The sequence below is a fragment of the Hyperolius riggenbachi genome, chromosome 2, assembly GCF_040937935.1.
Source record: "Hyperolius riggenbachi isolate aHypRig1 chromosome 2, aHypRig1.pri, whole genome shotgun sequence".
Classification (NCBI taxonomy): Eukaryota; Metazoa; Chordata; class Amphibia; order Anura; family Hyperoliidae; genus Hyperolius; species Hyperolius riggenbachi.
The window spans coordinates 453,992,709-454,018,598 of NC_090647.1; the positions used below are offsets into that span (position 1 = coordinate 453,992,709).

The window sequence follows — 25,890 nt, forward strand, 5'->3', positions numbered from 1 at the left end:
GATAAGCTAATTGGGGGTATTTGGTACAGCACCTTCAGTAAAATGTTTTAAAGGACACCCGAGCCGAAAATAAACTAAATGATTGCATCTATTCTTCCTTCTCCTAAAATGACTTTTTAAGATATTCCAGTTTTATTTTATGTTTAAATTTACATTTTGAGTTTTAAAGGGACTCCGAGCAGTGCATAAAAACAAAATCTGAACTTACCTGGGGCTTTCTGCAGCCCACCATAGGTCGGGAGGTCCGTCGGCGTCCTTCTGGCCCATCTCCCAGTCCCTGCTCAGAAATGGCTTCCGGCGACACCGGGACCGAATGTCGGGGTCCCTCTTCCTGGAAGATGAAGTTAGTGGTCATCACGCCGGCCATCTTGCGTCATCACGGCGGGTGGCATGAAAGTACTGCATGCGCAGTACTGTCATGCCCAGTACTGTGTCGCCGGGAGCCATTTCTGAGCAGGGACTGGGAGATGGGCCAGAAGGATGCCGAGGAACCTCCTGACCTACGGTGGGCTGCAGAAAGCCCAGGTAAGTTCAGATTTTGTTTTTATGCACTGCTCGGAGTCCCTTTAACTGTTTTATTGTTTTTGCTCAATGACACATTCATTGAAGTATGCCAGAACTAAAATCGATGAACTATTGACCCTTTTTATCTCTTTCCTGCTCTCAAAAGACATTTTCTGCTAGGAAAATGTTTTATAGTTGAAATTTCTTATTAGTGAGGGTCACACTGTAGTCATTTGCTGTCTGAGTCAGGACTGAGTCAGCCACTTACATACCTTATATTTAACTCTTTCAGGCAGAGAGAGAGAAAAAAGGAACACAACACAGTTATTTGTGTGCTAGGCACTGCACATACCCATGTCTATCTTATCATGTCACATGTCACCGCAGGTATCCTTTAAAGAGAAACCGTGACCAAGAATTGAACTTCATCCCAATCAGTAGCTGATTCCCCATTTTACATGAGAAATCTACTGTATTCCTTTTCACAAACGGATCATCAGGGGGCTCTGTATGGCTGATATTGTGGTAAAACCTCTCCCACAAGAAACTCTGAAGACCATGGTCCTGGCAGTTTCCTGTCTGTGAACCTTGTTGCATTATGGGAAATAGCTGTTTACAGCTGTTTCCAACTGCCAAAAAAAGCAAGCAGCAGCTACATTACCTTCCAGCAGTAAAAATGTCCACCATGTGATGAATGTCAGAATGTATATCAGGGATTTAAAAGATTTTACAATGGGCAAACACTGACTAAATCATTTATACATCATTATTGTAAAAATGAAGCACTTTTTTCATTACATTATTTTCACTGAAGTTCCTCTTTAAGTCAGGTGCATATTTTAAATTTCTGTTGTGTGAAATAACCTTTACTGGTCATTTAGGGTAGCAGTTTAGTATGGAGCACTGTATAGCACGATGGCCTACAGGATCGCACTTTCACCTTGCAGCAATGGGTGCCCGGTTTGAATTCCAGCCAGGTCAACACCTGCAAGAAGTTTGTATGTCCTCCCTGTGTCCGTGTGGGTTTCCTCTGGGCACTCTGGTTTCCTCCCACATCCCAAAAGCAGGAAACAGCCAGGACGTAGGTTGCACCCACCAGATAAGTTTGACGTGCTTGTAGGTCCAAATCCCTTCCCTTCAGTTTTTGCAGCAAGGTAGGAGTCCAGAAGATGACCCAGCACCGTCAAGGTAATGTATAAAGCTCTTTTATTCAAGCATCAGCCAAGGAGGCAAATAACAGCATGAACAAGCGGCCAATGCATCAGAACAGCTTCATGAGGATGTCCTCCCTTTGTCAAGCCTGCAATACCTCTGACATATCTATCACAATTTTCCCCTTTATATAGTAGGCTCACATGTAATGAGCCAATCACAAGAGAGGCAGCAGCGCTGGTAGGGATTATATTGTAAGCTCAGTGACAACACTATATATACTCTGTAAAAGTGATGCGGAAGATGTCGGCGCTATATAAATTCTAAATAATAATAGCGAAGCAGGTGGTTTAGGTGCATGTCGCTCAGCGGTAAAAATAGGCGCCGCTGTAGCAGTATTGTTATACTGCGTGGGGTGTGTGGGCAATCCCGGATTCCAGCGATCGTCAGACCCAGAATTAAATCTCCTTCTAAGTTGTGTCGGCTCATAGGGGGAATAGTGTTTTATGCCACCGGGGATTTGAGCAGCAGCAGGGTCAACTGTCATTCGGCTCACCCTGCGCCCAGCTCGCTGGCGTACTAATATGTATGCCGGTATAGGTACCTTGCTTGAGTTGCAGTTTCCTGTAGAGGGAGGAGGAAGGAAGTGTTAGCAGTACCCTACTGTAGGAACTGTTACCTAGTGAAAAAGTAGTATTTAGGGGACAATGATCGGTCCCACAAGATGACTAAAGAGGCAGCCAGCAACACAGATATACACTTTAGAATTTTCGCTGAGGCAAATAACATCTGAGAAATATCTTGTATATATGTGTAGCTCTTGATCAGAGGTGGTCAATAAGAAGCAAATAATTCTGGTTTGCATGCATATTTTATGCAAATTTCTGTACAGCCTGGCCAATCAAAATAATCAGGAAGTGCATGTGATTGGCCAAATTTCAAGCTGCATACAATCTGCAAGTTATTTGCATGCAAGCCATGTCTACACTTAAACACAAATCATCAATTTAAAAACGGATACAAGCACCGCTTAACATAATGGATTCAGCAATGAATTCTTCATTGTATTAGCGGGTACTTGAAAATAATGCGAGGCCATCTGTTACGAACTTAACCAACAGTGTAGTGAGTAAAACATTCCAATGAAAGCATTAAAGGGACACTATAGTGATAAACTGTAAACTCTAAACTTCATATGTACACATATTGTACATATAAAGGTGCGTACACATCTCTTGACTTATGTCACCCGTAGGGGATCAGGACCCCATCCTCTTGGGCGACATCGCTACCCGGCCTGTACAGATGCATGTCAGCTGTGTAGCTAACATCACATTCTAGCTATGAGGGGGACGGAGAGCAGCTTGTGCGTGACATCATGTGGTGGGCGCGGGCAAAGAAATTGTTCGTCAGACACTTATACCTGGCTGCCTATACTTGGGCACCTATTCCTGGCTAACCTATACAAGGGCATCTATACCTGACTATACTGGGGCACCTATACCTAGCTACCTATACTGGGGGCACCTATATTAGGGCACCAATACCTGGCTACCCATACTGGGGGGCTAAATATCACATTACAAATAATGTTCTTGAGCCCAAGGGTGGGGGCTACAGTTTTTACAACCTTGTCCTGGGAGCAATTTAGCCTAGAAACTGCTCTTGCACACTCTACATCACGCACACGGGGAGACATGGGGGGGGGGGGGGGGTGCCTTATACTCGAGTCAGCTTACTCATTATTGGCATGCTGATCCCTCGTCGTGTACCTCTGATGGCTTAACCAGCATCTTCTTCCATGTCCCTCTGCAGCTTTGCTTCTCTCTCTTCAATGACTTGTTCCCTGGGAATTGTTGTAGATGACGCCAGGGTCACAAAACGTCATCAACATCTGGCGGCAAACTTTTTTTTTCATTTTTAATGATTTAATTAAACATTATAAAAAGTAAGTACAAAAAAGGCTTGAAAATTATTGGAAATTAATTGATCCACTTTTTGCAAAGCAGTCCTGGGGAAATTGAACGCCAGGGAGGTTAATTAGCTGGTTAGAGTCTGACACTTTCAGCCAAGAATATTGAACCTTTTCACAATATTCTAATTTCTGAGATTTTGGGGTTTTTATAAGCTGTAAGCCATAATCATAAAAATTATAACAAATAAAGGCTTGAAATATCTTGCTATGCATGTTAAGAGTCTATTTCATCTATTAGTGTCACCTTTTTAAGTGAATCACTGAAATAAATGAACTTTGCACGATATTCTAATTTTTAGAGCTTCACCTGTATGTTATTGTTGCTCATTTAAATCAACTTTATCTTTATTCATAGTTTGAATGAAAGGAAATTATTATATATAAATATTTTCAAAAGGAAAACATTTATCTCAGGGTGCACATATTCCTGACATTAATTACTTTGGTACCGCCCATAGCGATAGCTATACCCCACTTTTGGCTTCTTAAGCCTGATGTAGTGTAAATTTTACTACATTGGATTCCTCATATGCGATACGATTGTGCGTCCCGCTAGCACTAAACTTTTCATTGGCTTCTGACCATGTTGATCACTATAAGCCAATCACAATGATCACAAAGTGAAAAAAAACCCTGGTCCTTAAAGGGAACCTGAGGGTAGCTGCAAATTAATATACAATACTAACCTCACCGTCAGTTCCTCTCAGAAGCTCACCATTTTCTTCTATCAGTGATCCTTTCCAGTTCTGACAATATTTTGTCAGAACTGAAATATACTAGTTGCTGTCAGTTATATATCAGCAGCTGTCAGTTACAACTGAATGTGCAAGGTAATGTCCATGTTTCCTTACGGCTCAAGTGGGTGATATTACAGTTTAACCTTGTGCTGATCAGGAACCTGTTATGGGGTAATGGCTGTTTTTAAAATGGAGGACGAAAAATTCCATTCATCGCAGTGGACAGGACGCAGGAGAGGAGAAAGAGATTGACAAGTAGACTACACAGCAGGTAAGTATGACCTGTGTATGTTTATTTTGACTTTTTATTTTCAGTTCAGGTTCTCTTTAAGGGGCCAGAGCCGGGAGTTTCCAGTCTGTTAAATGTGTAAAAAGTTTTTTTTTTATTTTTAAATGTCCCATGCAAAAACAATTCTAATGTTCAGCAGGAAAACTGCTCAGCTTCATCAATGCAGGTTGGCTGTTCTGAATAGAATGTAAAGTAATGTATAGATTGCCTTAAAACAAATAATGACAGGAAGATGTGATATGTTTGTATTTAGTATAATGTATTGTTGTTCCGTTACAGAACTCCAGCCTCTCTTCTCCACCCCCGACTTCAGTAAAATCTCCTCCAAGTCACTAAAGCTCACCCACGCTCTGCACAAAGTCGTCCTGGAATTGAATGAAGATGGGAGAGATGAAGCACCAAAGGTGGACCCCAGACAGATTAATCACATTCCACTAGAGTACCATCTGGACCGCCCCTTCCTGTTTGTCATTCGCGCTGATGATAATGGTGCTCTCCTGTTCATTGGAAAAGTTATGAACCCTAAAGGACTTTCTCGCTAATTATCATAAATCCAGTAACTGATGGCAAACCATTTTTGATTCCATTGGCAACGATGGAATTAACCAGTTGGCTCCTCTTGCCCACTAACTACTACTTTCTCTATAAAGATCAAGATTGGCACCTCAGGCTCTGCCTCAAAATCTTCCTAACCGTACAAGCAATCTGGCTAAATTTTGTAAAACAATTACATAAAATTTTACCAAACAGTGCATGCATGAAAGATGAAAAATGATCTACCTTAGCCACAATTACCATGTAAAGCACATTTATAGCATGCAGAGAACCTTAAGTACTAGAACTGATTTCACTAGTCAGATTTGTGAAGAAGTCCTTGATGATTGGCTGTCGTGGATTAGTGCATTTTGCATATTTATTAGCATTACTAAAGATGGCTGTTTGTTTTTTGGATGTAGGCTATATTACATGCATGTGTACTAAGTAATCGAGTGTTTGGAAAGTACCAAATGACTAATGTGTTTAATCTGGGGTTTTACTCTATGAGTACTTGTGAACACTGATTTAAATGACACCATGTTGAGGACTACACTGGATAAATGTTCGAAGGTCTGATTTGTGAATTAAGTCCCTATACTATGAACTATTGTTGGTGTTCAAATTTAACATATAGTATAACACCTGAATACTGCTGAACACAACACTTTAGCACCATTTCAGGACCAAAGAAGCGAGTCGGGGGGGAGTTCACTACTTGTGCTTCACAACGCTTTTCACGTGATTCCAATACTTCCTCCTTCTGAAGCTGCATTCATGTGAAACGCGCTGTGAAGCGCAAGTGAGTGAACTCCCCGACCCCGTCTGCTTGTTCGGCACTGAAATGGTGCTGACGTTCGGGAGTATTCGGGTGTCCTGAATTCAATTAGTTGAATTCAAACACCAACACTGCTATCAACACAATCAAATTGTATCTTAGTTGTGTAGCAGAATGTATCTAGTGCTTACTTTAACTTAGTCTATAGGCACTTGTACAAATCGCAGAGGCAGACCAAATTTCAAGAAAAAAGACAAAACATGATCTGTCGGGGGTGAAGAGAAAATGAATTATCTTTTAATTAGGTGTTTGATACTCATCTTGTATTTGATTATTTTAGAAACCTATAGAATAATAACTGTACAATCCCTTTAGCAGTACCGATGTTCTGTTGTATCATTCTGTTCCTTCCAAGTGGTGAGGTCCCAGCTGACCTCTTCTCCTAATATATGCCTGAACAGTCCAATGCAATAAAGTCTGTTTTACTTATTGCTCAGGAATCATGCCTCCTCGCCTTATTCCATCAGTGGAATATTAACCCTGTCATTGGGTTGTGAAGTTTATTAATATAATTCATGCCCAGGGAATAGCACCCTCACAAGAACGTATAACAAGTCTAATTAGTCAAGAATGTTCTTAGCAGTTGTTCCACAAAATACATTAATGCCGGGAGTGTCCTGGGAGCTTTAAAGTGCTGACAGAGGCAGAGGAACATAATGGATTTCATCTATAAATGCTGGGAGCTGAAGATAGGGAGATAAGTAACCTATCAGGTGAACACACAGGGAGATGCCGATCTTGTTATGTCTAATATAATTATTTTTGACTGGTGGTTTCTTATAAGGGAGTTGCACAAGTTATGATAAATAAAATGCACTCAGATCAATGCCAAACTAAATCCCCCCCCCCCCCCACCCGAACAAAAAAAACAAAAACAAGGCAATTTACAATAGCAGACAGACTGCTAAGTTCATATAAGAACTGTATAGAAGCTAAGTGGTGGAAAGACTATCTTTTTCTTGAATTGTGTGTGCTTGTCAGTGCACTCTAGCTAGCTTTCTGCTACCTGTACATTTTGTTTCTGGGCGGGTCAAACAATAGTGACAATGGGCTGGTTCAGACTGACCTTGTAATTTTGCTGTTTTAAATGTATGTAACTGCTCAATACTGATTACTTGACACACCAAATTGTTTGGCTTAGTTTGTTAAGTCTTTATAGACAGGTATAGCAAATCATGAGAAACGGTATGTAATGCTGGGCATACACGGCCCAGATTCTTCTTATCAATCAAGCCGCTGGTGGCTCGATTGATAATTTCCGACATGTCCGATCACCGCGTGGATCGATTCCCGGCTAGATCCCCGCGGGCAGACAACAGGCAAAAACTAAGCGCTGATAAGCACTGAGAAGGAAGCGCCCGCGGGGACGAGCGGGAATCGATTCCGGCGCATAAACGTGCCGTGTATGCCCAGCATTAGGTAGCCAACTGCTAGTTGTGCTTCTTTTTGACCCTCCCCTGAAGAGTGACAGCACGGAACCCTCAAAAGCAACTCTCTAGTAAGATCTAAAAACAAAGATTGGGCAGTATCATGATTTAGGGGAACGCTGCAAAAAGCTATCTCAGAGGTACAGAATGGAATCAGGAAATGGAAGGTCACAGCCACTGTATCTGTTAACCCCCTGAGCGTTACGCCGCTCAGGAGGTTTTGCTAGTTTGTGTCCCCAGCTTAATTAATTTGATCAAATGGCTGCAAAACCTTTAGCTAGCACTAGGCTAGCTAGTACAGGTATCCGGCACCCCGATCGGCCCCGATCCCCCCCTTTAAATATTACCCAGTCTGGCTCCAGTGATTGGCGCAGCCTCCCAGCAAAGCTCCGGTTTTCACTATGGGGAGGATCCCACATGATGTTATGCGCAAACCAGATCCTCCCCATAGAGAGACCGGAGCTGTGCGGGGAGGCTGCACGAATGCTGGAACCAGGCTGGGTAATGTATTAACAGGGGGATCGGGGAGGATCGCAGGCGATCGGAGGGTGCTAGACACCTGTACTAGCTAGCCTAGTGCTAGCTAAAGGTTTTGCAGCCATTTGATCAAATTAATTAAGAATGGGGGACTCCTGTGGCCAGCGAGCAGTATGCCCGACACAGTGTCGGGCATACCGCTAAGGAGGTTAAAGTCAAGTCACATTTGAAAGCTCAGCCAATGATGCCCAAAAACAGAGGGGTTCCTAAACTTTTCCATTTAACTGTACAAGTGCTTCAAGGCTGTGTTACCACTCGTTCTCTGTGTCTGCTGAGAACTGCAGGTTTATGAAACACAATATGTTCCACTGAGTTGGGACGCTAATCCCATATGATCGAGACTGAAACCCAGGAGTTTACAGAGGAGTTCACAGCTATAGCGAAGCTGCCACAACTATAATTTTGAAGTGTTTATTATCAAAGACAACCACAATGGAGTATGTATAACTTGCACATTAAAGCTTACAATCCTGGCATCAGAAAAACAGTACTTCACTCAGCCCAATGGAAGAAGGCATTTTATAGAGCCAGGAACGTAGGCTTCTACTGATGACCAGGAAAAAAAATCCCAAAAATGTAAGTTTCTGAAGATTTGTATTCATGTGTTGTCCAATTGCTCCTGAAATTCATTAACGGCACAACTTCTTGAGGGGCGTGAATGAAGTCTAAGTCTCTAACTTTGCGTCCCAAACCCCAGTTATTTCTCCAGTGAAGCTCTCATCCCAGGGAGGTCTAGCAGGCATGTCTTCATTTCTTGCAGTTCTTGCAGTAAGCAGTGCTCAGGCCCAAAGTGCAAGCCAAGGAGTTTTTGGGCTTCCACAATAGTTTTCATAGCATCTGCCACTTCACACCTACAGTGGAAAGTATACATAGTAATCCTACAAGCAAAATCACTGGAAAATCATCAAATATTTAATGCGCTTACCCATTGAATAATATCTGTGCCAGTTTAAACAGCTCATGTCCAAGTTCTAAGCTTGAAGGTCCGTAATGCAGTCTCACAAGTTTGATACTCTTCCTCAGATGTCCTGCAGCTGCTGCCCAGTTTCCTATAAATCGCAATTTACAAGAAACTCAGTTTAAAGGGAAATTCAGTTCTTGTTGAGAAAAGCTTAATTCTATCAGTTCAGTATATATTCCAAGGATGAATGGCCAATAATTTTTAGATTATAAAATAAAGTCCTTTCACATAATTTCTAACAGAAACAAGTATATAGCAGAATTAAAGTTCGCTGCCAGTCAGTGATTAGTCTAGTACCCCTATTCAATTGACTTTTCAGAAAATTGTGAGATAATGCTGGGTACACACGATGCGATTTCCCACTCGTTCGACTGGTCGATCGATTATTTCTGACATGTCCGATCGGGTCTCGATCGATACAGCCATCGATTTTCTAATGCTAAGTGTGCAAAATCGAACGCTGTATCGATCGAGACCGATTGAACATGTCAGAAATAATTGATCGATCCCGCCGATTGAGCGGGAAATCGCATCGTGTGTACCCAAAATCGAGGAAAGAAGGAAGAGGAGGAGTATGTCTTGATTGAATACAAATTCTACTAGCTTATGAGAAAATGCAAAATTGTTATTCATTGAATAGTAAAAACCATCTAAAATCACATGTCGGCACACTAACCCCTAAACTCCCCTTACAAATCCAAAATGGACCCCTGAGAAAAAAACTCCTATCTGGCTTATAATGGTTCACAGTATCATAAATGCAAAAATATTGGTGTAACCAAAGGCTGCGCAGCCAAAAAAATCAAAAAGTATATACCGGTTCAGCATGCCATATAAACAGTCATATGTGAAGTTTTTCAAAAATATTGAGAAAGAACTCTTCAAAGATTATAGGTATGCTCGTTCCTCCACAATGGTTATGCATTAGCCTGAGTATATTGGTTCAAAGGGATGATGCAGAAGGATTGTTCATTCATCCTACTCAACTCCCTGCCAGATAATGGTATTTGCAGAGACAGGAAACAACTTCATATATACTGTAAATCCCCTTGCAGCAGAATAACTTCAACACATAAGCAAAAATGCAGTTGTCATTATGAATGACAGTCAGTTGTAGGATATGGTTTAGCATGAAGGTATACTGTAGTTGCGAAACAAAAACACACACCGCCTTTACAGGCGTACTCAGCAGCCTTCAATAGTCCTCAGCATGTTGGGTTAGCAGCAAGTATGGCAAGCATAGCATAGCAGAATAAACAGCCACCTCAGTGGGTCATTCAACGGCACCTGATTTGCATGGTTAACGTCACTACCACAGCATAAGTTATATCCGATGTCTTGCAGAGCTATAATTAGCGACTATCATTCTAGCATGTATCTAGAAAGTCCACATGTCCATGCTATGATATACTGTATTTCCAGCAATGTGTGGATACAGGGGTTGCCCAATAGGGCTCTTACTGTCTCCGTTCGAAGATGGCTGGGAGGAGATGTGGAGTCTACAGGTCCCGGGACAGTCTCGGGGAGGGCAGGTGCTGTATGGAAGAGGATGAAGTCCTTGATCGATTTTGACGGTTCTCCCGGCTTCCTCAACCTGAAGGAGATACTTACCTATGTAGAGGGAAGGCTCTGGATACCATTGAGCGTTTCTGGTCCTCTCACCGTCCTGTTCTCTTTCCCCATCCTGATGTTCAAGCGTTGTTCCTAGTTGAACTAATTCGAACTTCCAAGTCCACAGCCCGGCAGGGTCGCGTACTATGGCAAATGCACTGCCCTGGCCACATGCCTCCTTGATTGTGCTCCTGTGGCCAGGAATCTTCTGTGCATGTGCAGTTCATAAAAACTTACAACTATGCATTCACTTGTGGCCACAGAAGTGTGATCGAGGAGGTGCACATCCAGGACAGTGCATGCACCTACCGTAGTCTTGAACTTTACTTGCAGTGACAGTGGAACAATGGATAAGACCCGGAGAACACCGTGGGACCTCAAAGACTGCAGGGAGATGGAAGAAGCCCCAGGTACGTGGAATTCAACTCCCTCCCCCCATTTGTACTTTTTAGTTTAAGTGATTGATGGGAGAAGTGCTGAAAGCGAAAGCCTGAACAGCATTACACAAAAAAAGTGATGAGCATTTTACTTTACCAATAATAATTAGTGTCTGTTCCAAATCCACAGGTTCCCCTCCAATGTTCTTTGATCTTGATGACCATTCGCAAACAGGTTCTAAATCTTCAAAATGGGTTCATTTTAAAGGGCATTTTGCTGCATGCTTGTGTGCTTTTGGTATTTAACTTTAATTGTACTTTAAAGGACACCTTCTATTTTATTAATACAGTACCTGTTGATGCTTCAACTTGTGCCAACTGATCAAAAATTTCCCCAAAAAACATGTGATTCTTAGAAAGAAATTTTCTGGCATCTGATAAACATGACATCAGCATCCTAATCGCCACATCTATAGATACAGAGAGATCATTATCAAAAAAGTGTTCTTGGAAACAATGAATGCAGACATCAGCTTTTTGCAAATTATTTATCTGAATTCCATACAGCATTATTTATGAATTGTTTTTTAAAGTTAAAGTAGTATTTTAACCAATAACTTTTTTTATTTCATTTTGGAGAGGGGACAGGCTTAGAAACTACAAACAGGTGTGTCTAACTGTCTTTGTCCCCTAGCATGGAGTAACACCTCTATCTCACAAGTTCTAGGATAGAGTAACACCTCTACCTCACACATTCTAGCATAGAGTAACACCTCTACCTTACAAGTTCTAGGACAGAGTAACTCCTCTACCTTACAAGTTCTAGGATAGAGTAACACCACTACCTCACAAGTTCTAGAATAGAGAGACACCTCTACTTCATAAGTTGTAGGATAGAGCAACACCTTTACCTCACAAGTGACTAGCATAGAGTAACACCTCTACCTTACAAGTTTTAGCACAGAGTAACACCTTTAGCTCTACCATAGAGTCAAACCAATCTATATCTTGCACTTACAAAAGCCTGGAACTGTCTACTAGGTTCTGGATGTATGCCTGACTATTCAAGAACATAAAAGAATCATTTGCATATTCCATCACAGTCCTGAAGTATTATGGTATCAATTTCCTGCTCACATGAAGCTGAATACTTTCAAATATTGTCTGGATTAGTTATTTCTTATAGAGGAGAAAGAAAGAGGCTCTAAGGCTTAATGTGCACCGGTTCAAAGATTCTTCCACAGAGAGCAGATGCAGTGGATCAGGTGTCTTAACATGCATAGCGTGCTCAGGATTGATGAAACAGTATACAGATGACCTTAAATAGAGAAAAAGTATCTGTATTGCTAAATAAGCATCTTCAGAGGCTCAGGGGCTCCACAGAGACTCTGAAGAAGTGAAACTGTCATCAGACAGCCCGCTGCTCTCACGCTGCCCCAGAGCCTCACCATAGGGACCGGGTATGTCATCAGTTTCTATTGTACACGGTATTACTGTGAGTAAGCTGTAAGGAATAAAGCTTTTTCTTTTTAATAGTAGAACGCAGTGCTGGATACTTTCCCTCCATTTATTGTCCATTTTAGGAAGGCAAATTGGTACTCCTCTCAGAACAGAATGAGAGCATATATGTAACCTTAAGCTCAGTACCCACGGGCATACAGATCGGGGATCTCCACAGACGATTGATGGTTTTCCAAACCACCTGGCTGAATCTGCCGGCGTTGTCAGAAATGAACAATCGTTTAAACAATCATTTGCATGATAGCAGCAAAACCCGCAAAAGTCAATGAGAATCTGAATCATCCTCCACGATTTAATCCAACATGGCGGTTGTTCAAAAACAAACGAATGGCACAGGTGGCATGCGTCGTGAAATATTGTTTAAAGAGAACCCGAGGTGGATCTTCAGAGGGAAGATGGGACGCAGAGACATGCCTTTGTGTCCCCCAACTGCCGCTCTCTGCCCCCCCCCCCACTGCTGCGCTATAGCCCCCCAAGATTACAATATTTGTCGATATCTCTGAGGTAAACAGTGAGGAGAACAATTCTCTGTTTAAAACGCCAGCCAGGGGCATTCCTGCAGGGTTTACAGAGCTGCCATTGGGCACACAGTCTCTCAGTGCAGCATTAAGACCTACTGGTCATGCAAGTGAAAGTGGGCCATTGCGGCCCACAGGAGCGGTGGTTTTTGTGGCTACCTGATCCACTCAGCCCTGTTGATCAGGTAACTTATTTTTTTTTTTGAGCCCACCTCAGGCTCCCATTAACCTCCTTGCCGGTCTAATTAATCCGTCAAGGAGGCAGCGCAGAACTTTTTTTTTTAAATATTTTTTTTTTAAAATCATGTAGCGAGCCCAGGGCTCGCTACATGATAGCCGCTGAGCGGCGGCATCCCCCCACCCACTCCGATCGCCTTCGGCGATCAGAGTAAGCAGGAAATCCCGTTCAGAACGGGATTACCTGCAGGGCTTGCCTGGTCGCCATGGCGACGGGGCGGGATGACGTCACCGACGTCATGGACGTCACAGGGAATCCCGATCCACCCCTCAGCGCTGCCTGGCACTGATTGGCCAGGCTGCGCAGGGGTCTGGGGGGGGCGGCTCGGCGGGTAGCGGCGAATAGGTGGCGAGCGGCGTCGATCGCGTACTACACGCAGCTAGCAAAGTGCTAGCTGCGTGTAGGGAAAAAAAATTATGCAAATTGGCCCAGCGGGGCCTGAGAAATCCTCCTGCGCAGGTTACCCCGAGCTGAGCTCGGGATAACCGGCAAGGAGGTTAACTGATTTTTGCTAAACAATGTTGCGCAATATCGCTGAAAAAACATTAGTCGTAAAAAATTGTTCTGAGAAATCGCGTCATGGGTATGGGCCTATAGAGACAAGAGTCATAAAAACCACACATGGGTGCTAACTGCCATCTGTAGTCCTCTTTACAGGATTTCCAATAATTTCACATCCCTACATCAAAAAAAGTTTGACAGATGTTCTAAAGTTCTATTCTATAGAAAGCTAAAAAGCTTTGTCCAGCTCCATTGCAAATGTATGCATACCACATCAACAGAGCCGAGATCCAGCAAGAAGAGCGAGCACTGAAGTGTTTCATTTACCGCATTCAGACTCCACACAGTTAAAGATGAAACGCTGATCCACAATGCTGCGGTTCAACCGCACTTTACAAACACGGGCGCTCTGGCTCCAGAAACATATAATAATATGCAAAAAAGGCTTTTAACTTACTTTTTATCTCACTGTAAAATGTATGTGATATTTTAAATTATACTTAATTAGTTATCCATTACCCCGTCACCTACATGAAATATAGCAACTAATTTCACTGGCCAATTAACACGAATGCGTGCTGTAATGTTAATTGAGCTGTCACCTGGATGGTTGTTCCGTAGGTGTTCTCGAGCCTTCTGAACAACATGCTGAAGCCTCTCCATCCTGAGGAGCAGTTGTTGCCTCCCCGCAGTGTGTGAACAGGAGACGTTGGCACAGCGCAGCTCATCTTCTCCCTGGGAAGAGAAACTCGCCATTATACATGTGGTATGTCAGCAGAGCTCAGTGAGAACTGCACAAGCAGAAATATCACCTCCAGCGCAGCGTGACACTTTACACAGCAGAAGTCACATGTTGCTTTAACCGAAGACGTCTGCTCTTCTGTACAAGCTTTGCAGCTACATACAAAGAAATACTGATTCTTCAGTAACTTCTGCCTTGCTTTAAAGTCCATTCGTAATTTGTGTGGTCCTATAAAAATATTATTATTATTTAGTATTTATATAGCGCCGTCATATTACGCAGCGCTGTACAGTGTATATATATATATCTTGTCACTAACTGTCCCTCAAAGGAGCTCACAATCTAATCCCTACCATTGCCATATGTCTATATTACAGTATGAAGTGTAAGTACTGTAGTCTAGGGCCAATTTTTAGAGGGAGCCAATTAACTTATCTGTATGTTTTTGGAATGTGGGAGGAAACCGGAGTGCCCGGAGGAAACCCACACAGACACGGAGATAACATACAAACTCTTTGCAGATAGTGCCCTGGCTGGGATTCGAACCAGGGACTCAGCGCTGCAAGGTGAGAGAGCTAACCACTACGCCACCGTGCATATTAAAGTGTCCCTGAAACCTGATACGAAATAAGTTTTAGGATTTATACTTACCTGGGACTTCCTCCGGCCCCTGTGATGCCACTTAGTCCCTTGCCGTCTCCATGGGCAACTCCAGTCCACTGCTGGACGGCCCGGGAGACAGCAAGGGACCGATCAGCCTCAAGAGGGTTGGAGGAAGTCCCATGGAAGTATAAATACCAACTTATTTTGTCTCAGAAACACTTTAACTTCAAATAAATGTAATAATAATAATAATAATAATAAAAAAAAAGACTGATACTTACCTACTATGGAGGGGGGGGGGGGGGCTCTGGATCCAATAGAGCAGAGTTCCCCAACCCTGTCCTCTAGGCCAGTGCTTGTCAACATTTTATTGGTATGTACCCCTTTTAAAACCCTGTACTCACCAAGTACCCCTTAGCATAGTAAACATTATCACAAGTACCCTTGATAAATATATATTTAATTGTAGTACATGATAATGGTTCTAAACCATTTCCAAGCATTTGCTGTTGCTTTTGATTATCTAAAATACTGATTTGGTGTTGTTTAAATAAGAGTTCTAATTTTCTTAAACTCTAAATTTGTTATTCTTGGATAAGTATATCAAGCCCGAGTACCCTCTGGAACCATCAGAAGTACCCCCTAGGGTACGCGTACCACATGTTGAGAACCTAGGCTCTAGGCCCACCAACAGTGCACGTTTTGCAGGAAACCACCAACATTCACGGATGAGGTAATTAGTGTCTCAGCAGAGCTGATTAACTACCTGTGTGGATTTCCACAAAACATGCACTGTTGGTGGGCCTTGAGGACAGAGTTGGGGAACACTGCAGTGTAGGGCCTTCCTGTTCCTCTCTCTGTGTCCTCGTAACACCACTGTTACACCCCTGGCAGGTATTTGAACAACTGGTCGAATACACCTTCCAGGATCTTCGGAAGACTAGTCCACTGTCCACTAGTGCTTCTGAAGACGGCCAGCTCTTTACCACGCATGCGAGTGCTTCCGAAGTCTTTTGAGGGCTCTCATTCTGGGTGGCCAGACATTTTATTCACTGGCTTTGGAATTCTCCAAAACATTCTACAAAAATTCTACAGAGCTGAGCCTGACAGGACTAAAGATGTTGCTGCCTGTGATAGATTTCAGAATGTAAATCAGGGTGAGGAAAGAACAGACAACAGACAAACACTCACTGAATAATTTATAAATTAATATTTTACAAAAGCAAGCCATTTTATTCACTACATTATTTTCACCACAGTTCTTCATTAATTGTATGTACTAATGGTCAATAGAACATTAGTAGTATATTCTCTTTTCAGTTTTTGGGATGCATTTTTAAGACTCAATTCTAAGAAGCAGCCAAGACAGTGTTATGTAAAATTAGTTTCATTAAGCTACAACCCAAACAGAGGTAATGACCCTTTGCACTTTTTAACACTACAATGCAATAAGCAATGTTTTACCAAACAAATAGAAGTGTTTCTCTTCTATTTTCTTTTCAGGACATCAGGCTGTATTTGATTTGCTGTTTCCCTTGCCGCCGTCATCCGCCTTCTGGATTCTCCGCAATTCTCCCGGTAACTTCTGTGAATCGGCATGAGGTACCCTGTCGCGCTCCCATGGCCAGGAGCGTTCTGCATCTGCGCAGTAGTACTGTTGCCGGGAGCCATAGGAGGATCAAGGAGGCGGAGAACGGCGGCGAGGGAGTGATCAGGGCGACGGGAGCTGGAGAAAGCCCTAGGTATGTATGAATTCCTCCTTTTAACTCATCTCAGGTTTACTTTAATATGCACAGCAATATTACCAGAACTAATAGCAGCAGAGCACCACACACTGCACAGTACATAAATAACATGAGCACTGCTATACATATTAACTACCTGCGGACCGCCGCAGTATAAATCTACGGTGGGCAGGGGGCGCTGCGGTTCTGACCGGACGTAAACTCTACGTCTCATTGACCGCACGCCCCCGCCCGATCTTCGCCGCAATATGCTGCCCTGCCGCCTCTATGACGGCAGAGCACTGTGAGCCGGGCTCCTGGCCCTGTCATTCATGTAAGCTGTTCCCATTGGCTTACATGGAGTGACAGGGTCAGGAGCCAATGAAAGCGGCTCCTGACCAGCGCACAGCGCTCTGCTGTCATACCGACGGCAGAGAGAGCAGCCTGCGGTGGGAACAGAGCGGCGTGACCGTCGGGAGCAGCGGATTTTAGCGGCGATTCTTCGGGAAGCGGCAGTTTACTGGACCAGCACCCTCTGGTCCTTAAAGTGAACCGAGCATCATTTTTAACACCCAGGGCAGCTCTATACCAAATAAAAAATGCATTCTAAAAACGTGGTTTATTATTAAAAAAAACTTTAATTTTACCTCATTTTTTTACATCTAAGAGTTAAATTAGCCACTTTGTCCGACCGCAAAGGACCTGCGGTCCCTGAGCAGGAGATGGTGAAAACAGATAAGAAATTGCCTCTTTAGACTTAATTGACCACAAACAAACCCCCATTGTACTTCAAACAGAAAACATCAGTTACAGTTGAAGAATGTCACACCTAGCCTGGATAATAGCAGTTGTAAAACAGCAGGGGTTGAGCTTCTGAACAATGTCAGCCCTTGCAACTATTTGAAGCCAAGAGCTGCTTGGATCCCTTTAAGGGGGCAGAGGGTGCTGGTCCCGAAGTGGTTAAGCAAGTAGAAACATTTGTATTATCCTAATTCTGCAACCTGCTGTATTCTGCTGCTATTAGTACCAGTAAAATTGCAGTGCACTGTCTGTGTACAGTAATGATAACGGCGCTATGTAAACCAGCCCCTATGTCACATGTCAGTTCAGGTACGCTATAAAACAAACAGCTATGCTAGAGGTAATGCATATATCGTAGATACCCCCATTGCATGGTGCTTGTCACATTTCTGTGTTATATCGGAGATGCTGTATCCGGTGTTTTCATCATAGAAGCGATCTAAATATAAATCAGCCTTCTTAAAGGACCACTATTGTGAAAAAATTTAAATTTTTAAATACATGTAAACACATACAAATAAGAAGTACATTTCTCCCAGAGTAACATGAGCCATAAATTGCTTTGCTCATATGTTGCTGTCACTTACAGTAGGTGGTAGAAATCTGACAGAACTGACAGGTTTTGGGCTACTCCATCTCTTCATGGGGGATTCTCAGCATGGCCTTTAGTCTTTATAAAGACAATCCCTGAAAATGATTTATACAAAGATGCTGGCCAGCCTCCCTGCACACTATTTTGCTAGCTGGATGGAGCAACTGACATTTACAAAGTGCTTTTGAAAATAAAGAAAGCCCTGAGAATCCCCTATGAAGAGATGGACTAGTCTAAAACCTGTCAGTTCTGCCAGTTTTCTATTACCTACTGAAAGTAATGGTAACATAGGAGAAAAGTAATTAATGTCTCAATTTACTCTGGAAGAAAAGTAATTCGTATTTGAATGTGTTTACATGTAATTAAAATGTTAAGATTTTCCCAATAGTGTTCCTTTAAAACAGAAAGCATTTGCAATTATTCTGCTTTATGTGAGCAAGAAGGTACTCCTAAAATGCATCACAGAAGCCCAGTAAGTAAATGCATAAAACATACCTTTATGTTCTTGAAAATGTTACAGCGCTGTAATTGCAGACAGCTGCTTCAGGCACAGTGGTATTTAGCATGGTTTTTATTTGTTTATTTTTATTACAGGGACTTTGTGGTTGCTTTACACTCTATATAAAATCCTAGTGTTTCTGGTATTCAAAACACCTTCACAGAAGCTCTGATATCCACATTGCTGTAATCTGCAATTATAGAGCTATCAGCAAAGTCATGGCTGATTAAACTGTTATGATGGGTTGTCCCCCTGATCACTAATTAAGCGCACTTTCCTGAGAAAAGTTGGCATTTGCATACCGTGTGGGAGCACTATAGGATTATGGAACCTCTGGGACACTTTTAGGGCTCTTTTCCACCAGCTATCGCAAAAGCAAATCACAAACGCAAACGATTGCGATTTTTCATCAATTTTGTTATGCAATTGCGATTTTTCATTCTCATTACATTTGCAATGCACAATCACTCTGAAAATCGACCCAGAAAGTGATTGCAAATTGAATTGCAGTAGTGGAAAATACCTACCACAATTCCTATGTTAAAGAGAACCTGAGGTGGGGTTCTAAGAATGATATCTGCACACAGAGGCTGGATCTGCCTATATTGCCCAGCCCCTATTGCTATCTCAATCACCGACAAGTTCCCCCTGCGCTCTGCTATGCCCTCATAAATCGTGCTGGCTGGCACTGCAGGCTGTGTTTACATCTGTAGTGTCACTCTCGCCGCTCCCCCCGCCTCCTGCATAGCTCCGGTCCCCGCCCGCGTTCCTTCCCTTCAATCAGTGGGGAGGGAAGGGACGCGGGCAGGGACTGAAGCTATGCAGGAGGCGGGGGAGCGGCGAGAGTGACAGTACAGAAGTAAACACAGCCCGCTGCGTGTCAACAGCGCGGCTGTGATTTATAGAGGACAGCAGAGTGCAGGGGGAACTTAGGGGGGTTTGGGATAGCAACAGAGGCTGGGCAGTATAGGCAGACCCAGCCTCTGTGTGCAGATATCATTCTTAGAACCCCACCTCGGGTTCTCTTTAAATTAGCAACCCTAGCGATTTGGATCAAATTGCTGTAAATGGAAAAGAGCCCTTAGCGGCTGTTTCCACTATATCCCTTTTTGTATATTTTTGCATTACAAAAGCATTGTACATGAAAGCATAATGCTGGGAATACATGATGCGTTTCTGCCACTCGATTCTGCGCTCAATCAATTTTGCCGCTGGATTCTCCACTCGATTCTTTTATCTTCCGCTCTTTTTTCTTATCTTTTTTCATTCACTTCTATCAGTAATCGAGCGTCAAAACGATCAAACGGGAGATCGGACACGTCAGAAATGATCTATTGAACCATCTATGAGTGGCAGAAACGAACCGTGTATTCCCGGCATTAGGCATAGTTAACATCCTATGCAGCAGTTAGCATTTTCTTGCTTGCTGGTGGCTTAAAAGGCATTTTATTGAGAAGTTTAAAAAGTATTACCTGGGAGAAAACCCAGGAGAAAAAGTTAATTATTATTACAGTATTATGCTTTCATGGTGAACACCAGCCATCCCCTAAAATTGGCATTGGTACACAATCTTCTGCCGAAAGCCCTATCCCGTTGTTTCTGCTTTGTGGGTGTTAAGGTTGCTCTGCCTCACCCTCCTGGCTGCTGCTCTTTCTTTGCAACATATTAGATGATTCTATGCTATACACACCTCATTTCTTGCAGAGGAAGTGCACTGCCATACAACGTAGAAAGGGGAGCTGTCACATGTCAAGATTTACAAGGAGGTCTTCAGGGAGGCAAATAGGTAATTCAAACTTTCATGCCTCTCCAGCCATCATATGCCAAGGGCTGGATTTCTTCTTTAAATTGCTGCATGATTTTACTATAAATAATGCAACAACAGTAAAATGCCCAATTAAAGCCCCACTTAAAATAAACAAATACATTTAGTTTTATTCCTAAGTGCAGCAATGGGAAACATTCCATCACATTCTATTCTGATGGGAAGTGGGTGACTTCAATAGAGGTGGTCAACCTGGTGCAAATAATTTGGGCTTGGAGTTGGGCCAGTCAAAATCGAAATTTCATTGGGCCAATTTTAAGATGCATCCGATCAGCATGGAAGCTAGAATTATTTCCGATGACAGTCTCTAATAGTTAAGCAGAGTTGCATTTATTTTTGTCACTATGTTCCATTCATGTACCCAATCATAGGATAAGTATCTCAGCTAAATGTTGACTGGATAAACATAAAAATGTGTCTTACCTCTAATAAGAAGAGGGTAGCACAAATAAAATGATACATTTTTAACAGAAACCAGACACTCGAATGATAACGCATTTTGCGGATTGCAGTCCGCTTCCTCAGATCACATAACAAAAAGTGTTTTAATAATAGCGTTTTGGAAGCAGGGAGTGCCTCTAGAGCAACATTACATAACATGAAATCCTCACCATAGCAGTGCAGCACCTCTTCCCCTTTTCTGATAGTTTGACAAGCCTGAACCATGGCACGTCTGCCCTGGAATGACACACTAGTGTTCGGCTCACATGAATGATTTAGGAGGCTCAGAACTGGAAAGATTGCAGTGGCAAGGCGTGCGCACCTGCTATTCTCCACCAGTGAAGCTGCAGACTCTGTGAATTGGAAAAAACAACAGTTTTTTAAAGTACACACATCTTTAGGCCTAATGGTTTTGCTTATTGTGTGAGCAAATACCCGAGCTGAAGGGAGAATTTATTTGCAAGTTAAAGGAAAAATCTGTGCTTGTGCTAAAATCTGTGATTAATAAGGCCAATAACATTCAGTAGACAAATACTCAGGGTGCCCATACATTATTTGATTTTTCAGGCCGATCAACCTCTCAATACAATAATTGTATCAAATTGAAGGAGAATCGGTAACCAAATAAGGCCACCTGATCAACCGATTTCTGTCCAAAAGGGCTCGATCAGGTGCCTGGCGGCAATGGTGTTTAATTTTGTGATGACCGGCATACCCCTGCCCGGTGTCCTCCCCATGTGCACTGTTGAAGGCTCACCTGTCTGCTGACACAAAATTGACCTCCTTTGGTATCCGGCGTCACCGCGAGCACCTGTTCCACATCGTATCAACGCATGTAACGCTTGCTGTGACGCTGGACCCCAGGATTCATGCCGGCGGAAAGGTGACCCTTTAAAACTGCACACAGGAATGAGGACAACACATATACATAACTGACTCCACCGCGTATAAGAGCAGTTACTTAGTGCTTATCCTTCTACTGTGGTGACTCCCGAAGGGGGCGTGTAGGACCCTAGTGTGACAAAGCCACAGTTGTGTCAAAAATGGCTCATTCACTCAACATATATGCAATATGTACCCGAACACCCACACTAGCACTTTCATTATTATCCTTATCCACTCTTAAACCTCTTTGTCTAATTATCACACCCCTTCTATTTACACTTAAACATATCACCTAACCATATTTAAATTCACCCTTACTCCTTCGTTTTGTCTACCATTGATTAAGTCAGCCCCACACTTTCACCATTTTTCCAGAAGCTTACTTGTTTTGAGTTTCTCTGACTCTCAACCCTCCATTTCCAGTAAATTAGACATTTAGACTATCCAGTCTGTCAGTTTGGGGGCTGATAGTTCTTTCTACTTTTTTGCAGTGGCACTTCTTGCGACTATGGCCGTAGGAGCTGCCAGGTCTTTCATTGTTCTACAAAAGGATAAGGGTCCACACCACTTCCAAATAAAACACAATCCTTTAGTGAAGACTCATAAGAAGCGGTGTAGCAGCTACAGCCCGCTGTTTTGGGTCTGGTGTTCTTTTACGAGCTGCTCAGCGGCTTGCAAGAGGGCACCAGACCCGAAACAGTGAGCTGTAGCTGCTACACAGCTTTTTATGAATCCTCAATAAAGGATTGTGTTTTATTTGGAAGTGGTGCAGACCCTTATCCTTTTGTAGAGTGATTTCAACCCCTTTGGTACACAGGGTGCGTCATCTCTTCGGAGACCACCGGAGTGCTGTTCCATCTCCCAAGGTTTTTCATTGTTTACATCATTAATTCCAAGGTATCGGTAAAGTAGGTGCAAAAAGTCCAGTTACAGAATTTTTCTGTTTATCCAACATTTCTGTATGACAGGACAGGACCACCAGTTTGTAATTTTTTAAGTTGGTAGGCTGTGTGGCTAGGGTTTCACAAACACACAAAGTTATCCTGCGCTCCAAATCAAGGTTACACGGTCAAGGATGATTCCCCTTTGAAGGTTCCAGCACTGCAGCGCTCCGGTGATGGGTAGTTAGCAGAACAACTGAAAAAGGAAGGAGCGCGCCATAGTGCATTAAACGTTTTGGGGGGTATTTATTGACACATACAGGTTGTACTCACAAACATAGAAGTTAAAATCGCATGTCAGATCGGATCTGACGAAGGCGCAGCGCGCCGAAACGCGTCATGACGTCACACGCTTACTGAATCCAGCCACGCCCACCCCCCAGTGAGACGGAGCCCAGGACATCGGAAATTCGCGCTGCTGGCCACAGCGTGCTACTCTCCACCACTGAGGGAAGCGGCTGGCTGTCCGCTGACATGCGATTTTAACTTCTATGTTTGTGAGTACAACCTGTATGTGTTAATAAATACCCCCCAAAACGTTTAATGCACTATGGCGCGCTCCTTCCTTTTTCAGTTGTGTGGCTAGGGTATCAGGGCCGCGATTCATCATTGTCTTTGCAATAACTTTTTCCAGTTCTTTAAATTACCGAATTCAAAGTTTATCGATTTCTAGTTGTATTCATCAAGGTTTTTCCGCATTCGGTGTAACTTCGATAAAATATCAATAACAATGCGGTAACCATTCGGTAACGTGTCGATATTTCCATTTTACAGCAGTAATTTAACACAAGGCCATAAGATTCCCGTGGAATTGTGGGTAAAAAAAGCAGCCCTTTGAACACCACGTAGCAACATTCCGAATAGGGCTTAACACCTGGACGAGGATTCTGGAAGTGGCTTGGGACAATCCCACAATTTCGCCAGCTACAGCTTGATGGGAGCTTTTTCTGAAAAAACGTAGTGCAACTAGCAATTTAGTTAACCCTGGCACTGCCTGTGTTCTCTTACAAGATGATTCAAGAGAAATGCCGATGTCCTATTATAGCCAATAAATCTATTCTCTTGCAAATGTATATGGTTCTAGACCTTATTCTTGCCCTTCTGCGCCTTTGAATCACTCTCAGCTGATACATAACCACTTCAAATGGCTCCATCTTCTCTGTCTGCAATGATCTGACAGGAATAACGACAGAGCAGTGAAGGAGATAACTAATCCTAAATTTAATGCTAAACCACGCCCACTTTCATTTTCACCGCATTATTACCGAATGCTCGCTAACAGCTGTTGATAACTTTGATGAATCCTGAAATCAACTTATCGAGTTTGGTACTTTACCGAACTGTCGGTAATTGATTCGATAAGTCTTGATGAATCGAGGCCCAGATTTGTTGGAATACAGTATTCCATTCGAAGGTTGATAAACCGTAAAAATCATATAACCATTGTTTTGCCTACAGGAAATGAAACCTTAAAATATATTACATTTATGTTAATGTAGATGGCAGGGGGAAATAGTTTGCTATTACCAGTCTGCATTACACGTTTCCTCATTGCTTACTGTTTAATCATTTTTATTTAAACTTAAAACATAATAAACTGTATAACATACAGCTCATGCTGATCTGTTATACATGAATTAAACAAACGCCATTTACAGTTTAACATCAATAAAGCAATCTGCGTGTCCCCATTGTTTTACAAAAAGAGAAAATTAAACTGTGTTTATTACAATAAAGAAATGTTATGTGGAGGTTTATTTTCAACTGACTGTATGGGGAGTTGCCTTTCATTCTTTCTGACATTTCTCATGCTTTTGTACATGGTTAAACATTATTCAGTGCTTGTTTCCACTCCTCTAGAAAAGGCAAGTTCTGTATTCAATAATGTTCATTGAGAACCTTCCCAGCCATATGCAGAACCTCAGAAAGAAGTTAATATTTTTTAGAGCATTTTTCTTCCCCATAAGTGTGCCTGTGTGTGCGTGGGGAGGGAGGGGGGGAGGAGTTAATGTGTCTTATGGTCTAAATAATACAATTCGGACCGATGAGAAGATGCCCCCCCCCCCCCCCCAAGATGATGGCGAAAGGGAATACTTGTATCAATAAGCATGGCGAGGGCAGAGTCCCCAAGACAACCGGCATACAAGTGTTGTATACAGCTGCTGAGGACCCACTGACACCCACTGACACTGTGCCGATAGGAGCAGAGGGCTGGCGCGAGTCCAATTCAATAAGCAGCAGTGCTGGTGGCTGCTGGTACTTGGTGCTGATGGTCTCACGGGCGGAACCACAGCTCTGTCATTGGGGCCACTCACTGCACTCGCTCAGCTACTGAGTGATTCTATTGCTTATATCACTGGCAGTTTTAGCCTTAGCTTTTCCTCTGTTTTTTTAAATGTTTAATTCCTTCCAATAGTATCAGATAATATGCAACATTTTTCCTCAATCTATACACATTTTTTATTCATTTAATGTATTTTAAATATTGTAAAAGGATCCAGTACTAATCATTTGTGTGGCATGGTTCTGATCATGTGATTTCATTATATCAGACAGCTATGAGGCAGAAAGCATCTGTACTGTTAAAGCAGACCCGAACTCAGAACTTCCTCTCTGCTCTAAAGGATAAGCAACATCATAACCTTTAAAGAAAGACATTTGTTTCAGCTGATACAAATCCTGCATAAATCTGCCATGTGTCTACTTCCTGCTTTTATGGAAGCAGCATATTATTAACATTCTGTGTTTACAAATTAGTTGCTCTGTCATGGCTGGGGAGATTCCTGAGCTGACACAGCTGAGAGATGAAATTACGGATGTGATTAGACACAGATGAGAGGGAATTAGACAGGCTAAACTCTCTAAATACATACAGGGTGTATTTCTCTCTGTTTTCCTTGTGTCCTGTGCAATAGTTCAGGTCCACTTTAAGATGATATGCCCCAGATACCCTATCATTAGTTGCGTAAACACTAGAGGGTGGAAACCATGCTGGTACTCCAGACTATACGTGGTTGGATGTGTGAGCAGGGGCTTGCTGAGAACCACACTTGATTACAGAGGCGCTTTGCTTTGTACTAGACCTACATGAGTTTTATGCTCCGTTCATAGCCTAAG

The 25,890-nt window shown here is 42.7% G+C and overlaps 2 protein-coding genes across 3 annotated transcripts in view; one reads left to right on the forward strand and one right to left on the reverse strand.

Moving 5' to 3' along the window:
• The window catches only part of SERPINF1 (serpin family F member 1), an 88,918-nt gene extending 82,449 nt beyond the window's left edge, over positions 1–6,469 (forward strand). For both annotated transcript variants that reach the window (XM_068270074.1, XM_068270075.1), the window contains exon 8: positions 4,937–6,469. In XM_068270074.1, coding sequence (XP_068126175.1) covers positions 4,937–5,199 — 263 coding nt within the window. In that variant the 3' untranslated portion in view covers positions 5,200–6,469. The remainder of the gene's footprint in view (positions 1–4,936) is intronic.
• Positions 6,470–8,087: 1,618 nt separating this feature from the next.
• SMYD4 (SET and MYND domain containing 4) overlaps positions 8,088–25,890 on the reverse strand; it is a 62,315-nt gene continuing 44,512 nt past the window's right edge. Inside the window, exons 6-11 of the mRNA XM_068270076.1 lie at positions 21,118–21,300; positions 14,533–14,690; positions 14,323–14,455; positions 11,296–11,412; positions 8,919–9,042; positions 8,088–8,844 (exon numbers count right to left, since the gene is read on the reverse strand). Coding sequence (XP_068126177.1) covers positions 8,691–8,844; positions 8,919–9,042; positions 11,296–11,412; positions 14,323–14,455; positions 14,533–14,690; positions 21,118–21,300 — 869 coding nt within the window. The 3' untranslated portion in view covers positions 8,088–8,690. The remainder of the gene's footprint in view (positions 8,845–8,918; positions 9,043–11,295; positions 11,413–14,322; positions 14,456–14,532; positions 14,691–21,117; positions 21,301–25,890) is intronic.